The 18,797-nt window shown below is 43.1% G+C and overlaps 2 protein-coding genes across 5 annotated transcripts; both read right to left on the bottom strand.

Annotated features, from left to right (window-relative positions):
* Positions 1-1,701: 1,701 nt before the first annotated feature.
* LOC135234622 (apolipoprotein A-IV-like) lies at positions 1,702-4,659 on the bottom strand. The gene is made up of 4 exons (XM_064299424.1): positions 3,805-4,659; positions 3,641-3,688; positions 3,296-3,446; positions 1,702-3,202 (listed from the first exon to the last, which is right to left on the bottom strand). The coding sequence occupies exons 2-4, from the start codon at positions 3,678-3,680 to the stop codon at positions 2,614-2,616; spliced, it is 780 nt and encodes a 259-aa protein (XP_064155494.1). The 5' UTR covers positions 3,681-3,688; positions 3,805-4,659; the 3' UTR covers positions 1,702-2,613.
* Positions 4,660-8,525: 3,866 nt separating this feature from the next.
* On the bottom strand, positions 8,526-18,523 carry LOC135234642 (apolipoprotein A-IV-like). 4 transcript variants are annotated; one of them, XM_064299476.1, is made up of 4 exons: positions 10,078-10,163; positions 9,914-9,969; positions 9,557-9,707; positions 8,526-9,455 (listed from the first exon to the last, which is right to left on the bottom strand). In XM_064299476.1, exons 2-4 carry the CDS (start codon positions 9,951-9,953, stop codon positions 8,879-8,881), a joined length of 768 nt encoding a protein of 255 aa, XP_064155546.1. In that variant the 5' UTR covers positions 9,954-9,969; positions 10,078-10,163; the 3' UTR covers positions 8,526-8,878. The 4 variants fall into 4 exon arrangements, with proteins under 4 accessions (XP_064155546.1, XP_064155553.1, XP_064155537.1 ...); XM_064299467.1 differs by lacking the exons at positions 8,526-9,455; positions 9,557-9,707; positions 9,914-9,969; positions 10,078-10,163 and adding exons at positions 16,922-17,756; positions 17,850-18,000; positions 18,190-18,237; positions 18,354-18,523; XM_064299483.1 differs by lacking the exons at positions 9,914-9,969; positions 10,078-10,163 and adding an exon at positions 18,190-18,272.
* Between the last annotated feature and the right edge of the window lie 274 nt (positions 18,524-18,797).

The following is an 18,797-nucleotide window of genomic DNA, read 5'->3' as shown; positions in this document are numbered from 1 at the left end:
GGTCCTGAAGATTACCACACTCAGTTACCTGAAACAGCACTCAGTTTCCTCAACAGGGATACTGAGTAGCCGATTAGCGTGAAACGGCGTCGATTAGCACAACCCACGACGCCGCACAGCAAACGGAATAAGGAACCATGACAATTAGGCTTATCAAAATCAAACGTTGGGAACATTATTAAGAAGAAAGAGTGCACTGGTGAGCTCCATAATTGCAAAGGGCCTGGTAGGCTAAGGAAGACCTCTACAGTTGATGACAGAAATATTCCCACCATATTTAAGAAAAACCTACAAACACTTTTTCAGCAGATCAGAAGCGCTCTTCAGGAGGCAGGTGTGGATGTTTCAGTGACTACTGCCTGCCGGAGACTTCACTAACAGAACCAGGGAGGAGCACTGCAAGATGCAAACACTAGTTTGTTGCACAAACAGAATGGTCAAGTTACAGTTTGCTAAGAAGTACCTAAAAAGCCTGCAGAATTCTGGAAAAAGGTCTCATGGACGGATGAGACCAAGATTCACTTGAGTGATGGAAACAGCAAAATGTGGACGCCACAATTAACTTCCCAAGGTCTGTGAAACATAGTGGTGAGGGTGTTATGGTTTTGGCATGTACGGCTGCCATATGTACTGACTCACTTGTCTTCCTTGATGATATAACTGCTCATAGCTGCAGCACAATAAACTCTGAAGTATACAGAAGCACCTTATCTGCTCAGGTTCAAGCAAATGCCTCTAAATTCATCGGACGGCACTTCATCTTACAGCAAGACAATGATTGCAAACATCTGCTGAAGCAGCAAATGAGTTCTTCAAAAGCAAAAAAAAAAACCGGATAACTGGCCAAGTCATTCACTTGATCTGAATCCAATTGATCATGCATTTCATTTGCTAAATAGAAAACTTGGCAGGTATGCCACCCTGCCACATTAGTGCTTGGTGTGGCATTCCCCATACCTATACAGCAGTGAGTTTGGCACTTTTCCGAATTTCCTACAAAAATAACCACAATGACCAAAGACTCTCAGCCCTTAAGAACATTAGCGTCTATACTTTCTGATCCCATTTAAGCGGACAAAATTCACAAACAACTTCACGCATCCACACAATCAAGCCCCGAACTTAGGGCATTTTTTGTTATTCTTTTTTTTATATATATTTTGTTATTATTTTTGCTGCCGATTACATCTTTGTAAATGCTCCAGCACCGCAAACAATACGGCTCCCCTTTGGACATTTAGCTACATCAGCTTATACAACCATCGGATACACAAGCAAAATGGACTTATAAGGAAGTGCACGTGTCTTTAAACCATCTTTTGTTTGAGTGGAAGCTAGCTTGCTTGCTGACGAATAACTAAACTATTGCTTTTACAGCTGTATCATCTTTGAGGGAAACTAATTAATATTTCTGAAACCCATTCTCTGTCATTTCACACGCAACCTCCACATACTATCATTTCATGTCTAAGGATGGATATTGTTCACATTCTGATGACACTCCTGCAAAACAACACTTTACAAACCTGAAACAGTAGTCTACCTTCTTTAACAAGACCAGGTTAAAGTATACGGCTGGACCAAACCGGCCAACGTCACAGACATGCACGGTGTAACTTTATCACTCAGTCAGTCAATCACAGACATTCGCGTTTGTAGGGCTGGCCTCGCTGTTGCGGTCCAGCCAAAAAAATGAGAAAATTATATTAAAAACAGTCTTTATTGCAGGCACATCCCATTGTTTGGTGAATATTTCTGGGTAAAATGCAACCACTCTTTAGACCGTTTCACTTTCAGCATTTTGACAGAGTTTAATGTTAGCTAGCTTGCAAATGAGTCACTGGAGTGAGTGTATAATGTTAGCACAGATGGCATTGAAATTAAGCACCAAAAGATGCATTACGATTCGGTCCGGGAGGTAACGTTAGCCTACTGGTTGTATGAGAACTAGTGTCTGCTATTGGGATTTTGGTACCAAACTCTACTCAATGACTCAGACAGGCTACATGACTACAAGCAAGTCACTACAACCTCGGACTGCTATTGCAGGCTTGGCCCAGCCTGGGGCTTGTTCTGCAGGGCTGCAGAAACAATGTTATACACACAGCAATCCAAATCATCAAAAGCATACAGGCAAGATAAAGTATGGTCAATTTATGGTCAGTAAGTGTTTATAATTTAATTTACTTATGAAATATTGATATTCAAAATACATCATAATGTTCAGTACATATGTTTAGGAAAAGTCACAAAGGGGATGGCAGGTACATTTATTTTCTTGAAGTGAACATTCTCTTAAAATGGTAAAATGAAAAAACACAGGGCCAAGTTACTTGAAATAATTTAGGAAACACTGGGTCGCATTGCATTGTAATACTGCTTGTTTAATTTGTTTGAGCTAAGATAGCCAATTACAGATACAAGTACACATCGCAACTGCTCTGGATGTTCAGTGTTGTTAACAGTACTGCAAAACTAAGAAAGAGTGCTCATATACTGACTGGTATTGGAAATGAGCATCAAGCAAAGATGATCGTGGTGCCTTATTGAATTCCCAGAGAGACTCAGGCAGTTAGAATCGATAAGGGGAGCAGGGAGTGGTTCCTCCTGCACTTAGGCACTTTTGGCAGAAGACTCCCAGAGAGCAGTGAGCTGGGATTTGAGGTCCTGGGCAAAAAGGTCCAGGCTCACCTTCAGGTCTACTATGTAGGGTGCCAGGGCCTTCTCAAGCATCCGGGCATTGCCCATCACCTCTCTTAGGAAAAGATTGATCAGGGGACTCACACTGCGTTCAATCTCCCGCACGCGCTCCTCCACTTTCACCTCCAGCTCCTTAGTGGAGGGGCCCAGCTGGGAGTGCAGGTGGGACTGCAGCTGATCCACACTCAAAAATAGGGTGCGTATCAGCTTCCCATGCATCCGTTTCAGGGCAAGCTCCAGGTCCCTAGTGTCCAGGGGCTCTGTGTAGGGGTCCAGCACCTGCCTCACCTTCTGCATCTGCTGCTGAATGTTGGCACTCAGCTTCTCTGCTAAGGGCTCCAGCTGGACCCTCACTTCATTTATATCCGGATGCAGGCTCTCTGACAGCTGTTCCACATGTTCAGAAAGCTTTTTATGTAACTCATGGCTAAAGACGACAACTTGATCCTGCACTACGGCACTGTATTGGCTGGCCACTTCCACACTTTCTGTGATCTTTTCACTGTAGGAGACAAAAGGAGATTCAGATCATGAGAGTTTGTCAGTGACAGATAAGTCTTCTACAGTCACAACACTCTACAAATGTGCTACTTACTTCACTTGCTGTCCAAACGCAGAGTTTCCAATGGTTTTCAGAGTATCTAGAACTATTTTTGTTGCCTTGACAAAGTAGTCCCAGAATGCATCTTTCACCAGATCCAGTTGTGGCTTGGGTTCGTCTGACCTCAGAACATTGGCTTGGCAGCCTGTTGGCATGTGACAAAACAATTTTGTTTGCTTTTGTAATACAGCATTGATTGTCAATTTCATTACAACTTTGCTATAGAAGTGTTTTTGATTTCTTATCAACTTCTGGGACTTTCACAGAAGATAGTGTCCATTTCAAAAAGCGTTCTCATTAAAGTTACTTACCATAAGCAAAGTAGTAAAATTCACTCACCAGTAAAAGCCACAAGAGCAAGCACCACAAACAACTTCATGGCTATATCTGTGAACCCAAAGAACACCAGAATATTAATTAATACCTCATGACAAACTACATCTCATTTACAACTGCATAGTTAGTTTAAAACACTTGACAAATAAGAGCAGTTTCCATCTTACCTGTGTGTGAGCCTTCTTCAGTGTGTCTGATTCCGTTCTGCTGTGCCCGACCACTATATAGAGAACCGTGCGCAGGGATGTGGAACACAAAGTCCAAAAACTACTGCCTTGATGTTACCTTTTGTGGATTTAATGCAGCAGACATCCTTGGACCTTTGCAGCACATGGACTCATACTGTACCTCACACGCACTTCTGCAGACTTGTCAGGAACCAAAGCCAATCAGTGCTGTTACTCAGTTTAATTCTATTTGCCACTGTCATCATTACTATGGAATGCTAAATTAATCAATGAATTCATTCCTGTTTCAAAGCCACTTGGTGTGGTTTTGGATGATGTGCTTTATTGCCTTTGTTTATTACAGCCCTTGGTCAAATACAAGTATGTATTTGTATTTGAAAATGTATGTAAATACATATTTGAAGTATTTTCAAATACATTTCCGTACGAAATACATTGTATTTCATTTGTGTAAATTATTTTAATGGAAAACCAAAAACTTTCTCTAAAAAATACATTCCTTTAAATAACTATTATTTTTTGGGAAACCAAATATCTTTCCAAATAGTATATAGAGCCTATACAGGCTTCATGCTGAAGGGGGTATCCCTGAGTTCTTCATTCATCTTTGCGAGTGGCCCTCAATGTGATGTCAGTGAGCTATAATACAGAGGGCACTCCAGGGGAACTACTAGGGGCAAGGGATTTAGTTTGGATTATGCGCATGGGTAGCCTACGTTGGCAATTTCAATCAACCCATGCGCTGCCTCTAACAGACATTAACCTAAATGCCCGTACATGTTTTTGCATGGGGGGATGGCAAACGCAAAATTCCTCATAAGCTACTTGCCAGAACTCAGGACGGACGACTCACAGTGGAACTGACATACAGACGACACTGGACTGGACTCACAGACAACACGGGACTGGACTCGACACGACTGACTCACGAGACTGGACTGAACTCACAGATGACACGGGACTGAACTCACAGATGACATGGGACTGAACTCACAGATGACACGGTACTGGACTTGCAGACGACACTGGACTGGACTCAGATGACACGGGACTGGACTCAGATGACACTAAAATGGACTGACACAGATGACACGACCATCCTGGGCCTCATCACGGACAACGATGAGACAGCCTACAGAGAGGAGGTGAAGACACGAACCAGCTGGTGCCAGGACAACAAACTCTTTCTCAACGTCAGTAAAACTAAAGACATGATTGTAGACCACAGAAGACAGCAGGGGGGTGGACACCACCTCATCCACATTGGTGATGCTGAGGTTGAAAGGGTCAGCAGCCTTAAGTTCCTCGTGTGCACATCACCAAGAACCTCTCCTGGTCACTACACACAGACACCACGTTCAAGAAAGCTCGTCAGTGGCTCTATTTCCTGAGGAGACTGAGGAAGTTTGGCATGAACGCCAGCATCCTCACAAACGTCTACAGGTGCACCATCGAGAGCTTTCTGATGGGCTGCATCACGGTCTGGTACGGGAACTGCTCTGCCCACAGCCGCAAATCACTACAGAGAGTGGTGGAAGCGGCACAGCACATCATTGGCAACAGACTCCGGCCATTCAGGATATCTTCCACCAGCGTTGCCTGCGGAAGGCACACAGCATCATCAAGGATCGCAGCCACCCAGCATGCAGACTGTTCTCCTCGTTACCGTCTGGCAGACGATACAGGAGCATGGCTGCACGTACCACCAGACTTGGTTTTTATTGCCAGGCCATCAGGCTTTGCAACTCACATATCTAAGTATTCCACATTGCATATTTGCTTACCTGCTCTGCTGTTATTGAGCCAGGACTATCAATCATGACTGCTGGTATTAAACCAGGACTGCTACATATCCAATGTGCAATAATATTGTAATATTGTATACACTTGTCTCTTTACTTTTATACATAAATCCTCATTTTCATTTAGGTTTATAGTGTTATATTATGTATATAGGGTTATATTTTATCTATACCTCACTCCATCTTTTTAAATCTTTTTAAATTTTATCTTATATTCTATATTATAACTAGTGCTCTTATTGCTGAGCCGACCTGTTTTCTTGTCCAACACATTTCATTGTACCGTGACCCTGTGTTAACCAACATATGACTAAGAAAACTAAACTGAACTGAACTGAACTGAACTGAGACAGGGAACCCTAACAAAAGGGCAGACAGAGAGACAAACAGGCGGGGAGACACACAGCAAGTCTGACTGACACTTCCAAGGACAGAGAGTCAGGGAAGGAGAGCGGCAAATTTAACAACTGACATACAAACTGACAGACGGGCAGACAGGACTATAAACAAGTAGACTGACATGCAGACAGACAGGTAGACAGGCGGGTAAACAGACTGGCGGACGGGCCGACGGCCTGGGGGGGGTGGACAGACAGGCCAACACACTGGCTGACAAACACGCAGGCAGACAGGCAGACAAACAGACAAGGGGGCAGGTGAACAGACTGGCCCCATCCCCAAGGGGGAATGCCCTCCAAGGCTTGCCTGCAGAAAAGCTCCAGGGCTGCTGGATGTGTGAGGTCTCTGGGCCCTGGGCCGGGGCATCGATGGCACTGGACAGGACAGGTGGCCCCTGCTGGAGTCTGGGCAGGACAGGTGGCCCCTGCTGGAGTCTGGGCAGGGCAGGCGGCCCCTGCGGGACAGCGGGCGGAGCAGACGGCCCTTCCAGGACGCTGGGCGGAGCAGGTAGCTCCTGCTGGACTCGGGACTTGGCAGGAGGCTCCTGCTGGACTCAGGACTGGGCAGGAGGCTCCTGCTGGACTCGGGACTGGGCAGGCGACTCCTGCTAGACTCGGGACTGGGCAGGAGGCTCCTGCTGGACTCGGGACTTGGCAGGCGGCTCCTGCTGGACTCGGGACTGGGCAGGCGGCTCCTGCTGGACTCAGGACTGGGCAGGAGGCTCCTGCTGGACTCGGGACTGGGCAGGCGACTCCTGCTAGACTCGGGACTGGGCAGGAGGCTCCTGCTGGACTCGGGACTTGGCAGGCGGCTCCTGCTGGACTCGGGACTGGGCAGGCGGCTCCTGCTGGACTCGGGACTGGGCATGCGGATCCTGCGGGGCACTGGGCAGTGAGGGCTCCTGGGCACTGGGCAGAGAGGGCTCCGGCGCACTGGGCAGAGAGTATTTTTCGGCCAGTGGGGGCATATCTGCGGCCCCCCGGAGATATTCCTCCCAGTGGAGAGGCGTAATAATGAGGGCATGAAAGTCAGATGACTCGGCAGGCCCTGAATTAATCAGCCCGCCGTGGAGGGAGTCCTTCATGCCGTCCTGAAATAGCTGGCACACGACGGACTGGGGCAAGTCAGTCTGTGCGGCCACAGCGCTAAACTCGGTCACGTAATCCAACAATTTGCGCGACCCCTGGCATATGTCCACCAGTCTTAGCGCTGCCTCCTGACTGGACAGGGGGGCCCGTCCTTCGGCAGGACTGGACCTGGAGGGCCTCCCAGCGACCACCGGCTTGCGCCAGACTGGTGGCATGTCGAACACAAAAAACCAAAAACCAAAGGAAGAAAGAAAAAAAAATCTCTGTTGGGTCCAGTACTGGCTGGTTCCTTCTGTCAGGTAACGGGGACCAGGACCCAAATGCAGATTGAGAAAAAGAATTTCAAAAGGTGAATCCAAGCAAAGACTTTAATCACAAAAGGTAACAAAAAGCAGGGAATAAAAAGGCCTCGCAGGGCAACTCAAAAAGCAAAGCAAAAATAGAAAACACAAGAGAATCCAATAATCCCAAAAACGCAGAACAGAACTTGGGCAGGGCAGAACACAGGAAGGCCGAAAACAAACAGGCAGGTACGCACGGGCAGAATAAACGGGAAAAAATACAGGCAGAATCACACAGGCAGAATCACAAGGAACCAGCACCCGTATCAGGGAAGCAAAGAACTTAAATAGACAGGGAAACTAATCAGACACAGTTGAGCACAATTCACAATTATAGACAGGGAAGGGATAATGAGACGCAAACAGAAACAATGATTGAATAATAGAAAACAGCAATACAATTAACACAGGGAAAACTAATGAGGGAGCAAACTGATATAAAAGCTGAAGTGCCACCATCAGGCGGCCCAGATAAAGAAAAACCGAAACAGAAAAAAGCTGAACCAATGGCGTAACTTCATAACTCGGCAGACCAATGGGGTAACTTCATAACTCGGCCGACCAATGGTGTAACTTCATCACTCAGTGAATCAATCACAGACATTCGCCTTTGTAGGGCTGGCCCCGGTGTTGCGGTCTAGCCGAAAAGTGGAAATACACGTGTCAGTGATTGCACTTCCGTTACATTGTATACAGGTGGAAGAACCTGCAACATACGCCGTTTTCATCCATAAATCTATGTTTCTTTGTGAGTTTGTGTTATCCTCTTTACATTACACACTCTGCCAGCTATTCATAAATATTTTTAAATTATTTCATTTTTTAATGTTGTTAATGGTTGATGAAGCTACTGAGGATGTTTTTGTAGCAGAATAGTTAGTGTGAGAAGGCCTTGCATATTATATTGGACGTATGAAATCAACTTTGCCATTCATAATCATAATCAGTTTTTGTAATAATGTAAAATAAGCTTAATTTCAACTAATGCCTTAATAGCATTGGAATCATATCAGTTTTGTTTTGAAACAAGTATTCCTTATAAATAAATTTAAAACAAATAGTTGCAGGAATAATTCATTTTCTTGCCTTTATTTCAGAAAGTTAGAAATCTGTGAACACAGCATCCATCAATTTTTACAGAACATGGAAAAAAAAACATATCTAAGCAGTCATGAAAAAAGTGAAATGCTTTGCTTCAGTATCAGAGTATCCTCTTAGCTCTTCCTGAACAAAGGAATGACATCATAATTGCTGTGGGTCTTCAATGTTGTTAATAGTACATGAAAAGTAAGAAAGAGCCACTCAATAGCTGACAGGAACTGGAAGAGAACATCAAGAAAAGATGATCATGCGTTATTGGAGTCCCAGAGAGATTCAGGCAGTTAGAATCGATAAGGGGAGCAGAGAGTGGTTCCTCCTGCACTTAGGCACTTTTGGCAGAAGACTCCCAGAGAGCGGTGAGCTGGGATTCGAGGCCCTGGATGTAGGGATCAAGCTTCTCCTTCAGGTCCTCAACATAGGGGTACAGGGTCCGGTCAAGCACCCAGATTTTGTTGAAGATCTCTTTTTGGAGGCTTCTATCCAGGAGCCGCACAACTTCCCAGAACTCCTGCATGCTCTCCTCCACTTTCCCCTTCAACTCCTCCGTGGAGGGGCCCAGCTGGGATTGCAGCTCAGTCAGACTCGATTCTACGGTTCCCAACAGTTTCCAAATTATGTTACGCAACGTGTTCCTCAGGGCGTTAGTGTCCAGGGACTCTGTGTAGGGGTCCAGCACCTGCCTCGCCTTCTGCATCTGCTGCTGAATGTTGGCCCTCAGCAACTCTGCTAGGGGCTCCAGCTGGACCCTCACTTCATTTATATCCGGCTGCAGGCTCTCTGACAGCTGTTCCACATGTTCAGAAACTTTTTTATGTAACTCGTCACTGATGACGATCACCTGTTTCTGCACAATTCCTCTGTATTGTTGGACCACTTCCACACTCTCTTTGATCTTGGCACTGTAGGAGACAGACAGAGTGAGTGGCGTTCAGATCGCCAGTATTGGTCAGTGACAGGTAAGTCTACTCTAGTCACCATGCTCTACAAATGTGCTACTTACTTCATTTGCTGTGCCAACTCAGACTCTCCGATGGTTTTCAAAGCACCTTGGGCCTTTTGTGATGCCTTGACAAAGTAGTCCCAGAATGCATCTTTCACCTGCTCCAGTTGTGGCGTGGGTTCGTCTGACCTCAGAACATTGGCTTGACAGCCTGTCGGCATGTAGCAAAGCAATTTTGTTTTACGTCCTAACACAGCATCGATTGTTCATTTCACCACAATCTTTGCTATAAAAGTGTTTTTTATTTCGGGTCAACTTCTGGCACTGTCACTTTATATAGTGTTCATTTCAAAATGGTAAGTTAAGGTGTTTTCAGTAAAGCTACATACTGTGAGCAAAACAGTAAAATTCACTCACCAGTAAAAGCAACAAGAGCAAGCACCACAAACAACCTCATGGCTATATCTGTGAACCTAAAGAAAACCAGAATATTAATGAATACCTCATGACAAACTTCATCTCATTTACAACAGCATAGTTAGTTTAAAACACTTGACAAATAAGAGCAGTTTCCATCTTACCTGTGTGTGAGCCTTCTGCACTGAGTCTGATTCCATCCTGCTGTGCCTGACCTCTATATAGAGAACCGTGGGCAGCAATGTAGAACACAAAGTCCAAAAACTGCTCTTTGCATGGGAGAGGGGGGTGGGGGATGGCGAACGCAGACTTTTTGATAAGCTACTTGCCAGTTTAATTGTACCCATGCAATCTTTTAGTGGCCTTTAACAGTATTTCTTCTTTCAGAGCATTTGACAGCCATATCTACAGTTCCATCTTTTACATTTAGTATGTTTGGACACTGATAAAATTAAACTGAGGCCGTCAGCAGTCACCTGGCGTGTTCTTATCAAAATACTGTCCTCTAATTATTCAAAATGCTCAACTTTCAGAACTGATAGCTTCTCGCATATCCAATGCTTTTCAAATCTTTCAACAGCTTGGTGCAATTGTGCATGTTGGACCACTGGCCTTATGTTGTGAAAGTATTTTCAAATAATTCCATTAAATCAAACAATTTGTATTTGAAAATCCAGTATTTAAAATGTTTTTTTAAAGTCATATTTGAAAGTAATTTCAAATATATCCAAATGTGTTTTCAAATACATTTTGTAATTTAAATACTCAGTATTTGCAAACGCTATATTTCAAATCATTTCTAATTTAAGTATTTAAAAATTAAAATACTTTAAATATGTATTTGACCCAGGTCTGGTTTATTATTATTTTATTTTTTATTATTGTTGTTTTTAAACTGATACCCTATTCAGTTTTGTTGCAAATCGAAGTCGATTTGTGATTAATGAAAGTGCAGTGGATTCCTCACGACCAGGACAAGGACATAATCTAAGGCAGACCTGGGCATTTTACGGCCCGCGGGCCGGATGCGGCCCTTTGGTTGACTCTGACCGGCCCGCGTAAGGTTCATAAGAAATTACAAAATAAACTTTTTTTTGAAGTTATACACCCTGTGTTTTTTACGTAGTGCATAGGGACGTAAGGTACGTACGTGATGCGTGTTACCACAGAGCTGAAAAAACTGCTAAAAAACTTTTCGGCTCTGTGCGTGTTACTGAATGGACGTTAGCTGTCTCGACGACTTTCACCCCCAAAATGTCAACTAAAAAAAGAAAGGTAGACGCTGAATGCAGGGTTTTCAAGAAGACATGGACTGCAAAGTATTTGTTTACTGAAATCAGAGGTAAAGCGGTGTGTTTGGTTTGCGGGAACCAGATTGCAGTGTTAAAGGATTACAATTTGAGTCGGCATTACGAGACGAATCATTCAGAGACATATAAAAACTTGAATAATGCTGAAATGGCGCGGATATCGGAAGATTTGGTCGTTAAGCTACAAAAAAAGCAAGGATTTTTACAAAGCTTCACACATCCAGGGATGCAGCAACCAGGACCAGCTTTGTAATTTCCCACAAAATCGCTAAAAACAGTAAGCCATTCTCAGAGGGCGAGTTCGTAAAAGAGTGCTTGGTGGACTCTGCAGCCCTACTATGTCCTGAAAAAAAGAAGCTTTTGAGCACGTCCCGCTGTCCAGGCGCACCGTGACAAGAAGGATCGAGGACATTGCGGTAAATTTGGAACTTCAGCTGCAACGTGATGTGGCAAATTTTGACTTTTTCTCTTTGGCTTTGGACGAGAGCTGTGATGTCCGTGACACAGCCCAGCTACTTGTATTTGTCCGTGGGATAACGGACTTCAAGATTACAGAGGAGCTGGCAGCAATGCGCTCAATGAAAGGGACAACGACGGGGAGCGATTTGTTCACGGAGGTAAATGCATGCATGGACACGCTGGGACTGAAATGGGACAGACTGACGGGTGTTACAACGGACGGTTGTCCAAATTTAACAGGGAAAAATGTCGGGCTGTTGAAACGTTTGCAAGATAAAGTGACTGAAAACAACGCAGATCAGAAAGTAGTATTTTTGCATTGTATTTTACATCAGCATGTGTTGTGCAAGTCAGTGCTTAAAATTGACAATGTGATTGATGTTGTAACTAAAATAGTTAACTTTATTAGGGCACGAGCATTGAATCACAGGCAGTTTGTTGCACTTTTAGAGGAGCACGAGACAGAACATGTTGATATCAGCTATCACACAGCTGTGAGATGGCTCAGTCTGGGTAAAGTGCTAAAAAGAGTCTGGGATCTGAAAGCAGAAATCCGAGAGTTTTGTGAAAAGAAAGGCAGAGACATCCCAGAGCTCTCAGATGAGAAGTGGATGGCAGATTTTGCATTTGCTGTTGATGTGACCGCACTGATGACTGCACTGAACACCAAACTGCAAGGCAAGGGCCTTTTCATCCATGAAATGCACAACCTAGTGAAGGCTTTCATGACGAAGTTACAGTTTCTTTCGAGGCAACTGGAGAGCAACAATCTTACTCACATGCAAACCCTGAAAGAAGTCACACCATCAGATGATAACCTCCGCAGGTACTCATCCATGTTAGGAGCACTGCATGATGAGTTTTCAAGGCGATTTAAAGATTTCAGAACAATGGAGAGTGAAATGCACTTGATTTCCTCTCCATTTACCTGCAATGTGGATGATGTGCCTAGTGATGTCCAGCTGGAACTCATTGACCTGCAGTCTGATGCAGTACTCACAGAGCACTTTAAGTCACAACCACTGCTGCAATTCTACTCTTCTCTTAAGCAAGAGAAGTTTCCAAACATGAGGAGACATGCTCAGAAGATGTTTGTTCTCTTTGGATCTACCTACATATGTGAACAAACATTCTCAGTGATGAAGTTTAATAAGTCCAGATACAGATCCTTTCTCACTGATGATCATCTGTCAGCTGTGCTTCGCATCTCAACCTCAAACATTCACCCTGACTTTGATGCACTTGTTAAAGACCAACAGAGACTAGATTTCTCTCACTGAACAAGAAAAAACTGAAAAACGCAGAATGAGTGACAAGTGAAAATGTTTTAACTACAAATGTAGGCATCATTATTTTTCTAATATGATGTATCTTACTGAATTTGGCTGAAAATGGTCACTAATGTAATGAATCAAAAACTGTTCAAATGTTCACATTTTGTTAACCATTATTTTAGGAAATTTTATTGAGTAAATGTCATTTTTCCTAAGACAACCTCTCTTTTTCATTGCTCAATTTTAACTTATACTCTTACCAGTCTTACCAACTAATCAAAACAATTAATATTATGCAGACTTTTGTCCAGCCTTTTGGTCCGGCCCTCCATAATATTTTCTTGTTCTCATGTGGCCCCATGTAAAAAATAATTGCCCACCCCTGATCTAAGGTTTATCTAAGGTAATGGATTTTGCCCTTTATCTGCGTGAAAAACATTTGTGAAATCTATTGGGAAATCCTGATGAATCCATCTCCTGGGCCAAACATTTCTGCTAACTCTGCGGAAATAGCACTTACTCATAAGATACAGCAGTTTTATATTATTTCATGTGGGGCACAAGACAACTTATTTATTATGGTACAGACATCAGACCCCAACTCCTTGATTTGATTAAGGGCTGTACTGTAATGTGTCACATGGCTAATTGAGGTTTAATGTAATACAACACCTTAAAACAAAAAACTACTTTAATCACATCCTCACCTTCTGACTATAGTGAAACAAATACATTTCTTGCTAAACTGAACTACTTTTAATGACCCCCTGCATATGTTTTTTTTTAGAATGCATTTGGTAAGGAAAGACAAAAAATCAATTTATGGGAGAATGACTAATCATCAAACATGAATTATAATATATATATATATTTTAAATTTTATATATTTTTCTGTACCTGTAAGCTTCATTGGTATAGCAGGCCTGTTACACCAATAATGGGGGGAGGACCAGACTGTGTGTAGGTTTTTAGTATATGCCAAGCACTGGTGTAGAGTAGACCACAGCATTTAGCTGAATTTCATAAATTAATTGTATACATTTTTTGCCCATATCAACAAATTGTTTGGTCCAAAAAAAGTGGAAAAAAAAGAGAACTGTTTGACTCATTTGCAATCAATTTCTGACTGGTAAGCCATGCAACAGTGTCCTGAAACCCGTAGTGGAATACAGGATTAAAGACCTATATGTTTTTTACCCCACTGGGAAGGCTTTCCACAATACTTTGGAACATGGCTGCAAAATGGATTTGTTAACATGCAGCCACCAGAGCATTATTGTGGTTGGGCACTGATGTTGGAAGATATGGCTTGGCTTGTAGTCGGTGCTCCAATGGGGAAGGCAAAAGGCATTTAAGGAAAATAAAGAATTAAAGCTAGGTGACTAGTGGGACAGGGGTCTTACTACTAGTCAAAACAAAAGCTAAATTTAAAAATCCTATACCTTTTTCTTACCACAGTTTCTCTAAGAGAGCTTTTCTCTGTACCGGTTTTTGTGTACGTAAGTAGACACTAAAGCAAAGAACAGATCTCACGTGAGCATATATAAGCTCTCTCAGTCAGGTGCAAACAATCGGTCGTAATCAAAAGCCACCTCAGGCGGTCCTGAAGATTACCACACTCAGTTACCTGAAACAGCACTCAGTTTCCTCAACAGGGATACTGAGTAGCCGATTAGCGTGAAACGGCGTCGATTAGCACAACCCACGACGCCGCACATCAAACGGAATAAGGAACCATGACAATTAGGCTTATCAAAATCAAACGTTGGGAACATTATTAAGAAGAAAGAGTGCACTGGTGAGCTCCATAATTGCAAAGGGCCTGGTAGGCTAAGGAAGACCTCTACAGTTGATGACAGAAATATTCCCACCATATTTAAGAAAAACCTACAAACACTTTTTCAGCAGATCAGAAGCGCTCTTCAGGAGGCAGGTGTGGATGTTTCAGTGACTACTGCCTGCCGGAGACTTCACTAACAGAACCAGGGAGGAGCACTGCAAGATGCAAACACTAGTTTGTTGCACAAACAGAATGGTCAAGTTACAGTTTGCTAAGAAGTACCTAAAAAGCCTGCAGAATTCTGGAAAAAGGTCTCATGGACGGATGAGACCAAGATTCACTTGAGTGATGGAAACAGCAAAATGTGGACGCCACAATTAACTGCCTAAGGTCTGTGAAACATAGTGGTGAGGGTGTTATGGTTTTGGCATGTACGGCTGTCATATGTACTGACTCACTTGTCTTCCTTGATGATATAACTGCTCATAGCTGCAGCACAATAAACTCTGAAGTATACAGAAGCACCTTATCTGCTCAGGTTCAAGCAAATGCCTCTAAATTCATCGGACGGCACTTCATCTTACAGCAAGACAATGATTGCAAACATCTGCTAAAGCAGAAAATGAGTTCTTCAAAAGCAAAAAAAAAACCAAACAGATAATTCTAGACTGGCCAAGTCATTCACTTGATCTGAATCCAATTGAACATGCATTTCATTTGCTAAATAGAAAACTTGGCAGATATGCCAACCTGTGAAATTAGTGCTCGGTGTGGCATTCCCCATACCTATACAGCAGTGAGTTTGGCACTTTTCCGAATTTCCTACAAAAATAACCACAATGACCAAAGACTCTCAGCCCTTAAGAACATTAGCGTCTATACTTTCTGATCCCATTTAAGCGGACAAAATTCACAAACAACTTCACGCATCCACACAATCAAGCCCCGAACTTAGGGCATTTTTTGTTATTTCTTTCTTATTCTTTTTGCTGCCGATGACATCTTTGTAAATGCTCCAGCACCGCAAACAATACGGCTCCCCTTTGGACATTTAGCTACATCAGCTTATACAACCATCGGATACACAAGCAAAATGGACTTCTAAGGAAGTGCACATGTCTTTAAACCATCTTTTGTTTGAGTGGAAGCTAGCTTGCTTGCTGACGAATAACTAAACTATTGCTTTTACAGCTGTATCATCTTTGAGGGAAACTAATTAATATTTCTGAAACCCATTCTCTGTCATTTCACACGCAAACTCCACATACTATCATTTCATGTCTAAGGATGGATATTGTTCACATTCTGATGACACTCCTGCAAAACAACACTTTACAAACCTGAAACAGTAGTCGACCTTCTTTAACAAGACCAGGTTAAAGTATACGGCTGGACCAAACCGGCCAACGTCACAGACATGCGCGGTGTAACTTTATCACTCAGTCAGTCAATCACAGACATTCGCGTTTGTAGGGCTGGCCCCGCTGTTGCGGTCCAGCCAAAAAAATGAGAAAATGATATTAAAGGCAGTCTTTATTGCAGGCACATCCCATTGTTTGGTGAATATTTCTGGGTAAAATGCAACCACTCTTTAGACCGTTTCACTTTCAGCATTTTGACAGAGTTTAATGTTAGCTAGCTTGCAAATGAGTCACTGGAGTGAGTGTATAATGTTAGCACAGATGGCATTGAAATTAAGCACCAAAAGATGCATTACGATTCGGTCCGGGAGGTAACGTTAGCCTACTGGTTGTATGAGAACTAGTGTCTGCTATTGGGATTTTGGTACCAAACTCTACTCAATGACTCAGACAGGCTACATGACTACAAGCAAGTCACTACAACCTCGGACTGCTATTGCAGGCTTGGCCCAGCCTGGGGCTTGTTCTGCAGGGCTGCAGAAACAATGTTATACACACAGCAATCCAAATCATCAAAAGCATACAGGCAAGATAAAGTATGGTCAATTTCAATGTGCATTGGCATCTAAGTAAGTGTTTATAATTTAATTTACTTATGAAATATTGATATTCAAAATACATCATAATGTTCAGTACATATGTTTAGGAAAAGTCACAAAGGGGATGGCAGGTACATTAATTTTCTTGAAGTGAACATTCTCTTAAAATGGTAAAATGAAAAAACACAGGGCCAAGTTACTTGAAATAACTTAGGAAACACTGGGTCGCATTGCATTGTAATACTGCTTGTTTAATTTGTTTGAGCTAAGATAGCCAATTACACATACAAGTACACATCGCAACTGCTCTGGATGTTCAGTGTTGTTTATAGTACTGCAAAACTAAGAAAGAGTGCTCATATACTGACTGGTATTGGAAATGAGCATCAAGCAAAGATGATCATGGTGCCTTATTGAATTCCCAGAGAGACTCAGGCAGTTAGAATCGATAAGGGGAGCAGGGAGTGGTTCCTCCTGCACTTAGGCACTTTTGGCAGAAGACTCCCAGAGAGCAGTGAGCTGGGATTTGAGGTCCTGGGCAAAAAGGTCCAGCCTCACCTTCAGGTCTACTATGTAGGGTGCCAGGGCCTTCTCAAGCATCGGGGCATTGCCCATCACCTCTCTTAGGAAAAGATAGATCAGGGGACTCACAATCTCCCGCACGCGCTCGTCCACTTTCTTCTTCAGCTCCTCAGTGGAGGGGCCCAGCTGGGAGTACAGGTGGGACAGCAGCTGATCCACACTCATAAATAGGGTGCGCATCAGCTTCCCATGCATCCGTTTCAGGGCACGCTCCAGGTCCCTAGTGTCCAGGGACTCTGTGTAGGGGTCCAGCACCTGCCTCACCTTCTGCATCTGCTGCTGAATGTTGGCACTCAGCTTCTCTGCTAAGGGCTCCAGCTGGACCCTCACTTCATTTATATCCGGCTGCAGGCTCTCTGACAGCTGTTCCACATGTTCAGAAAGCTTTTTATGTAACTCATGGCTAAAGACGACAACTTGATCCTGCACTATGGCTCTGTATTGGCTGGCTACTTCCGCACCTTCTGTGATCTTTTCACTGTAGGAGACAAAAAGAGATTCAGATCATGAGAGTTTGTCAGTGACAGATAAGTCTTCTACAGTCACAACACTCTACAAATGTGCTACTTACTTCACTTGCTGTCCAAACGCAGAGTTTCCAATGGTTTTCAGAGTATCTAGAACTATTTTTGTTGCCTTGACAAAGTAGTCCCAGAATGCATTTTTCACCAGATCCAGTTGTGGCTTGGGTTCGTCTGACCTCAGAACATTGGCTTGGCAGCCTGTTGGCATGTGACAAAACAATTTTGTTTGCTTTTGTAATACAGCATTGCAATTTCATTACAACTTTGCTATAGAAGTGTTTTTGATTTCTTATCAGCTTCTGGGACTTTCACAGAAGATAGTGTTCATTTCAAAAAGTGTTCTCAGTAAAGTTACTTACCATAAGCAAAGTAGTAAAATTCACTCACCAGTAAAAGCCACAAGAGCAAGCACCACAAACAACTTCATGGCTATATCTGTGAACCCAAAGAACACCAGAATATTAATTAATACCTCATGACAAACTACATCTCATTTACAACTGCATAGTTTGTTTAAAACACTTGACAAATAAGAGCAGTTTCCATCTTACCTGTGTGTGAGCCTTCTTCAGTGTGTCTGATTCCGTTCTGCTGTGCCCGACCACTATATAGAGAACCGTGGGCAGGGATGTGGAACACAAAGTCCAAAAACTACTGCCTTGATGTTACCTTTTGTGGATTTAATGCAGCAGACATCCTTGGACCTTTGCAGCACATGGACTCATACTGTACCTCACAGGCACTTCTGCAGACTTGTCAGGAACCAAAGCCAATCAGTGCTGTTACTCAGTTTCATTCTATCTGCCACTGTCATCATTACTATGGAATGCTAAATTAATCAATGAATTCATTCCTGTTTCAAAGCCACTTGGTGTGGTTTTGGATGATGTGCTTTATTGCCTTTGTTTATTACAGCCCTTGGTCAAATACAAGTATGTATTTGTATTTGAAAATGTATGTAAATACATATTTGAAGTATTTTCAAATACATTTCC

The sequence above is a fragment of the Anguilla rostrata genome, chromosome 1 (genome assembly GCF_018555375.3).
Source record: "Anguilla rostrata isolate EN2019 chromosome 1, ASM1855537v3, whole genome shotgun sequence".
Lineage (NCBI taxonomy): Eukaryota > Metazoa > Chordata > Actinopteri > Anguilliformes > Anguillidae > Anguilla > Anguilla rostrata.
Note: the sequence above shows the minus strand (reverse complement) of the source record. Positions and strands in the feature narration are given on the sequence as shown.

Coding starts and splice junctions, on each gene's coding strand:
- LOC135234622 (XM_064299424.1), bottom strand. CDS start 3,680: ATGAAGTTGTTTGTGGTGCTTGCTCTTGTGGCTTTTACTG. Junction 3,447..3,640: donor TGCTCTTGTGGCTTTTACTG/GTGAGTGAATTT, acceptor ACATGCCAACAG/GCTGCCAAGCCAATGTTCTG. Junction 3,203..3,295: donor GCGTTTGGACAGCAAGTGAA/GTAAGTAGCACA, acceptor TGTCTCCTACAG/TGAAAAGATCACAGAAAGTG.
- LOC135234642 (XM_064299467.1), bottom strand. CDS start 18,229: ATGAAGTTGTTTGTGGTGCTTGCTCTTGTGGCTTTTACTG. Junction 18,001..18,189: donor TGCTCTTGTGGCTTTTACTG/GTGAGTGAATTT, acceptor ACATGCCAACAG/GCTGCCAAGCCAATGTTCTG. Junction 17,757..17,849: donor GCGTTTGGACAGCAAGTGAA/GTAAGTAGCACA, acceptor TGTCTCCTACAG/TGAAAAGATCACAGAAGGTG.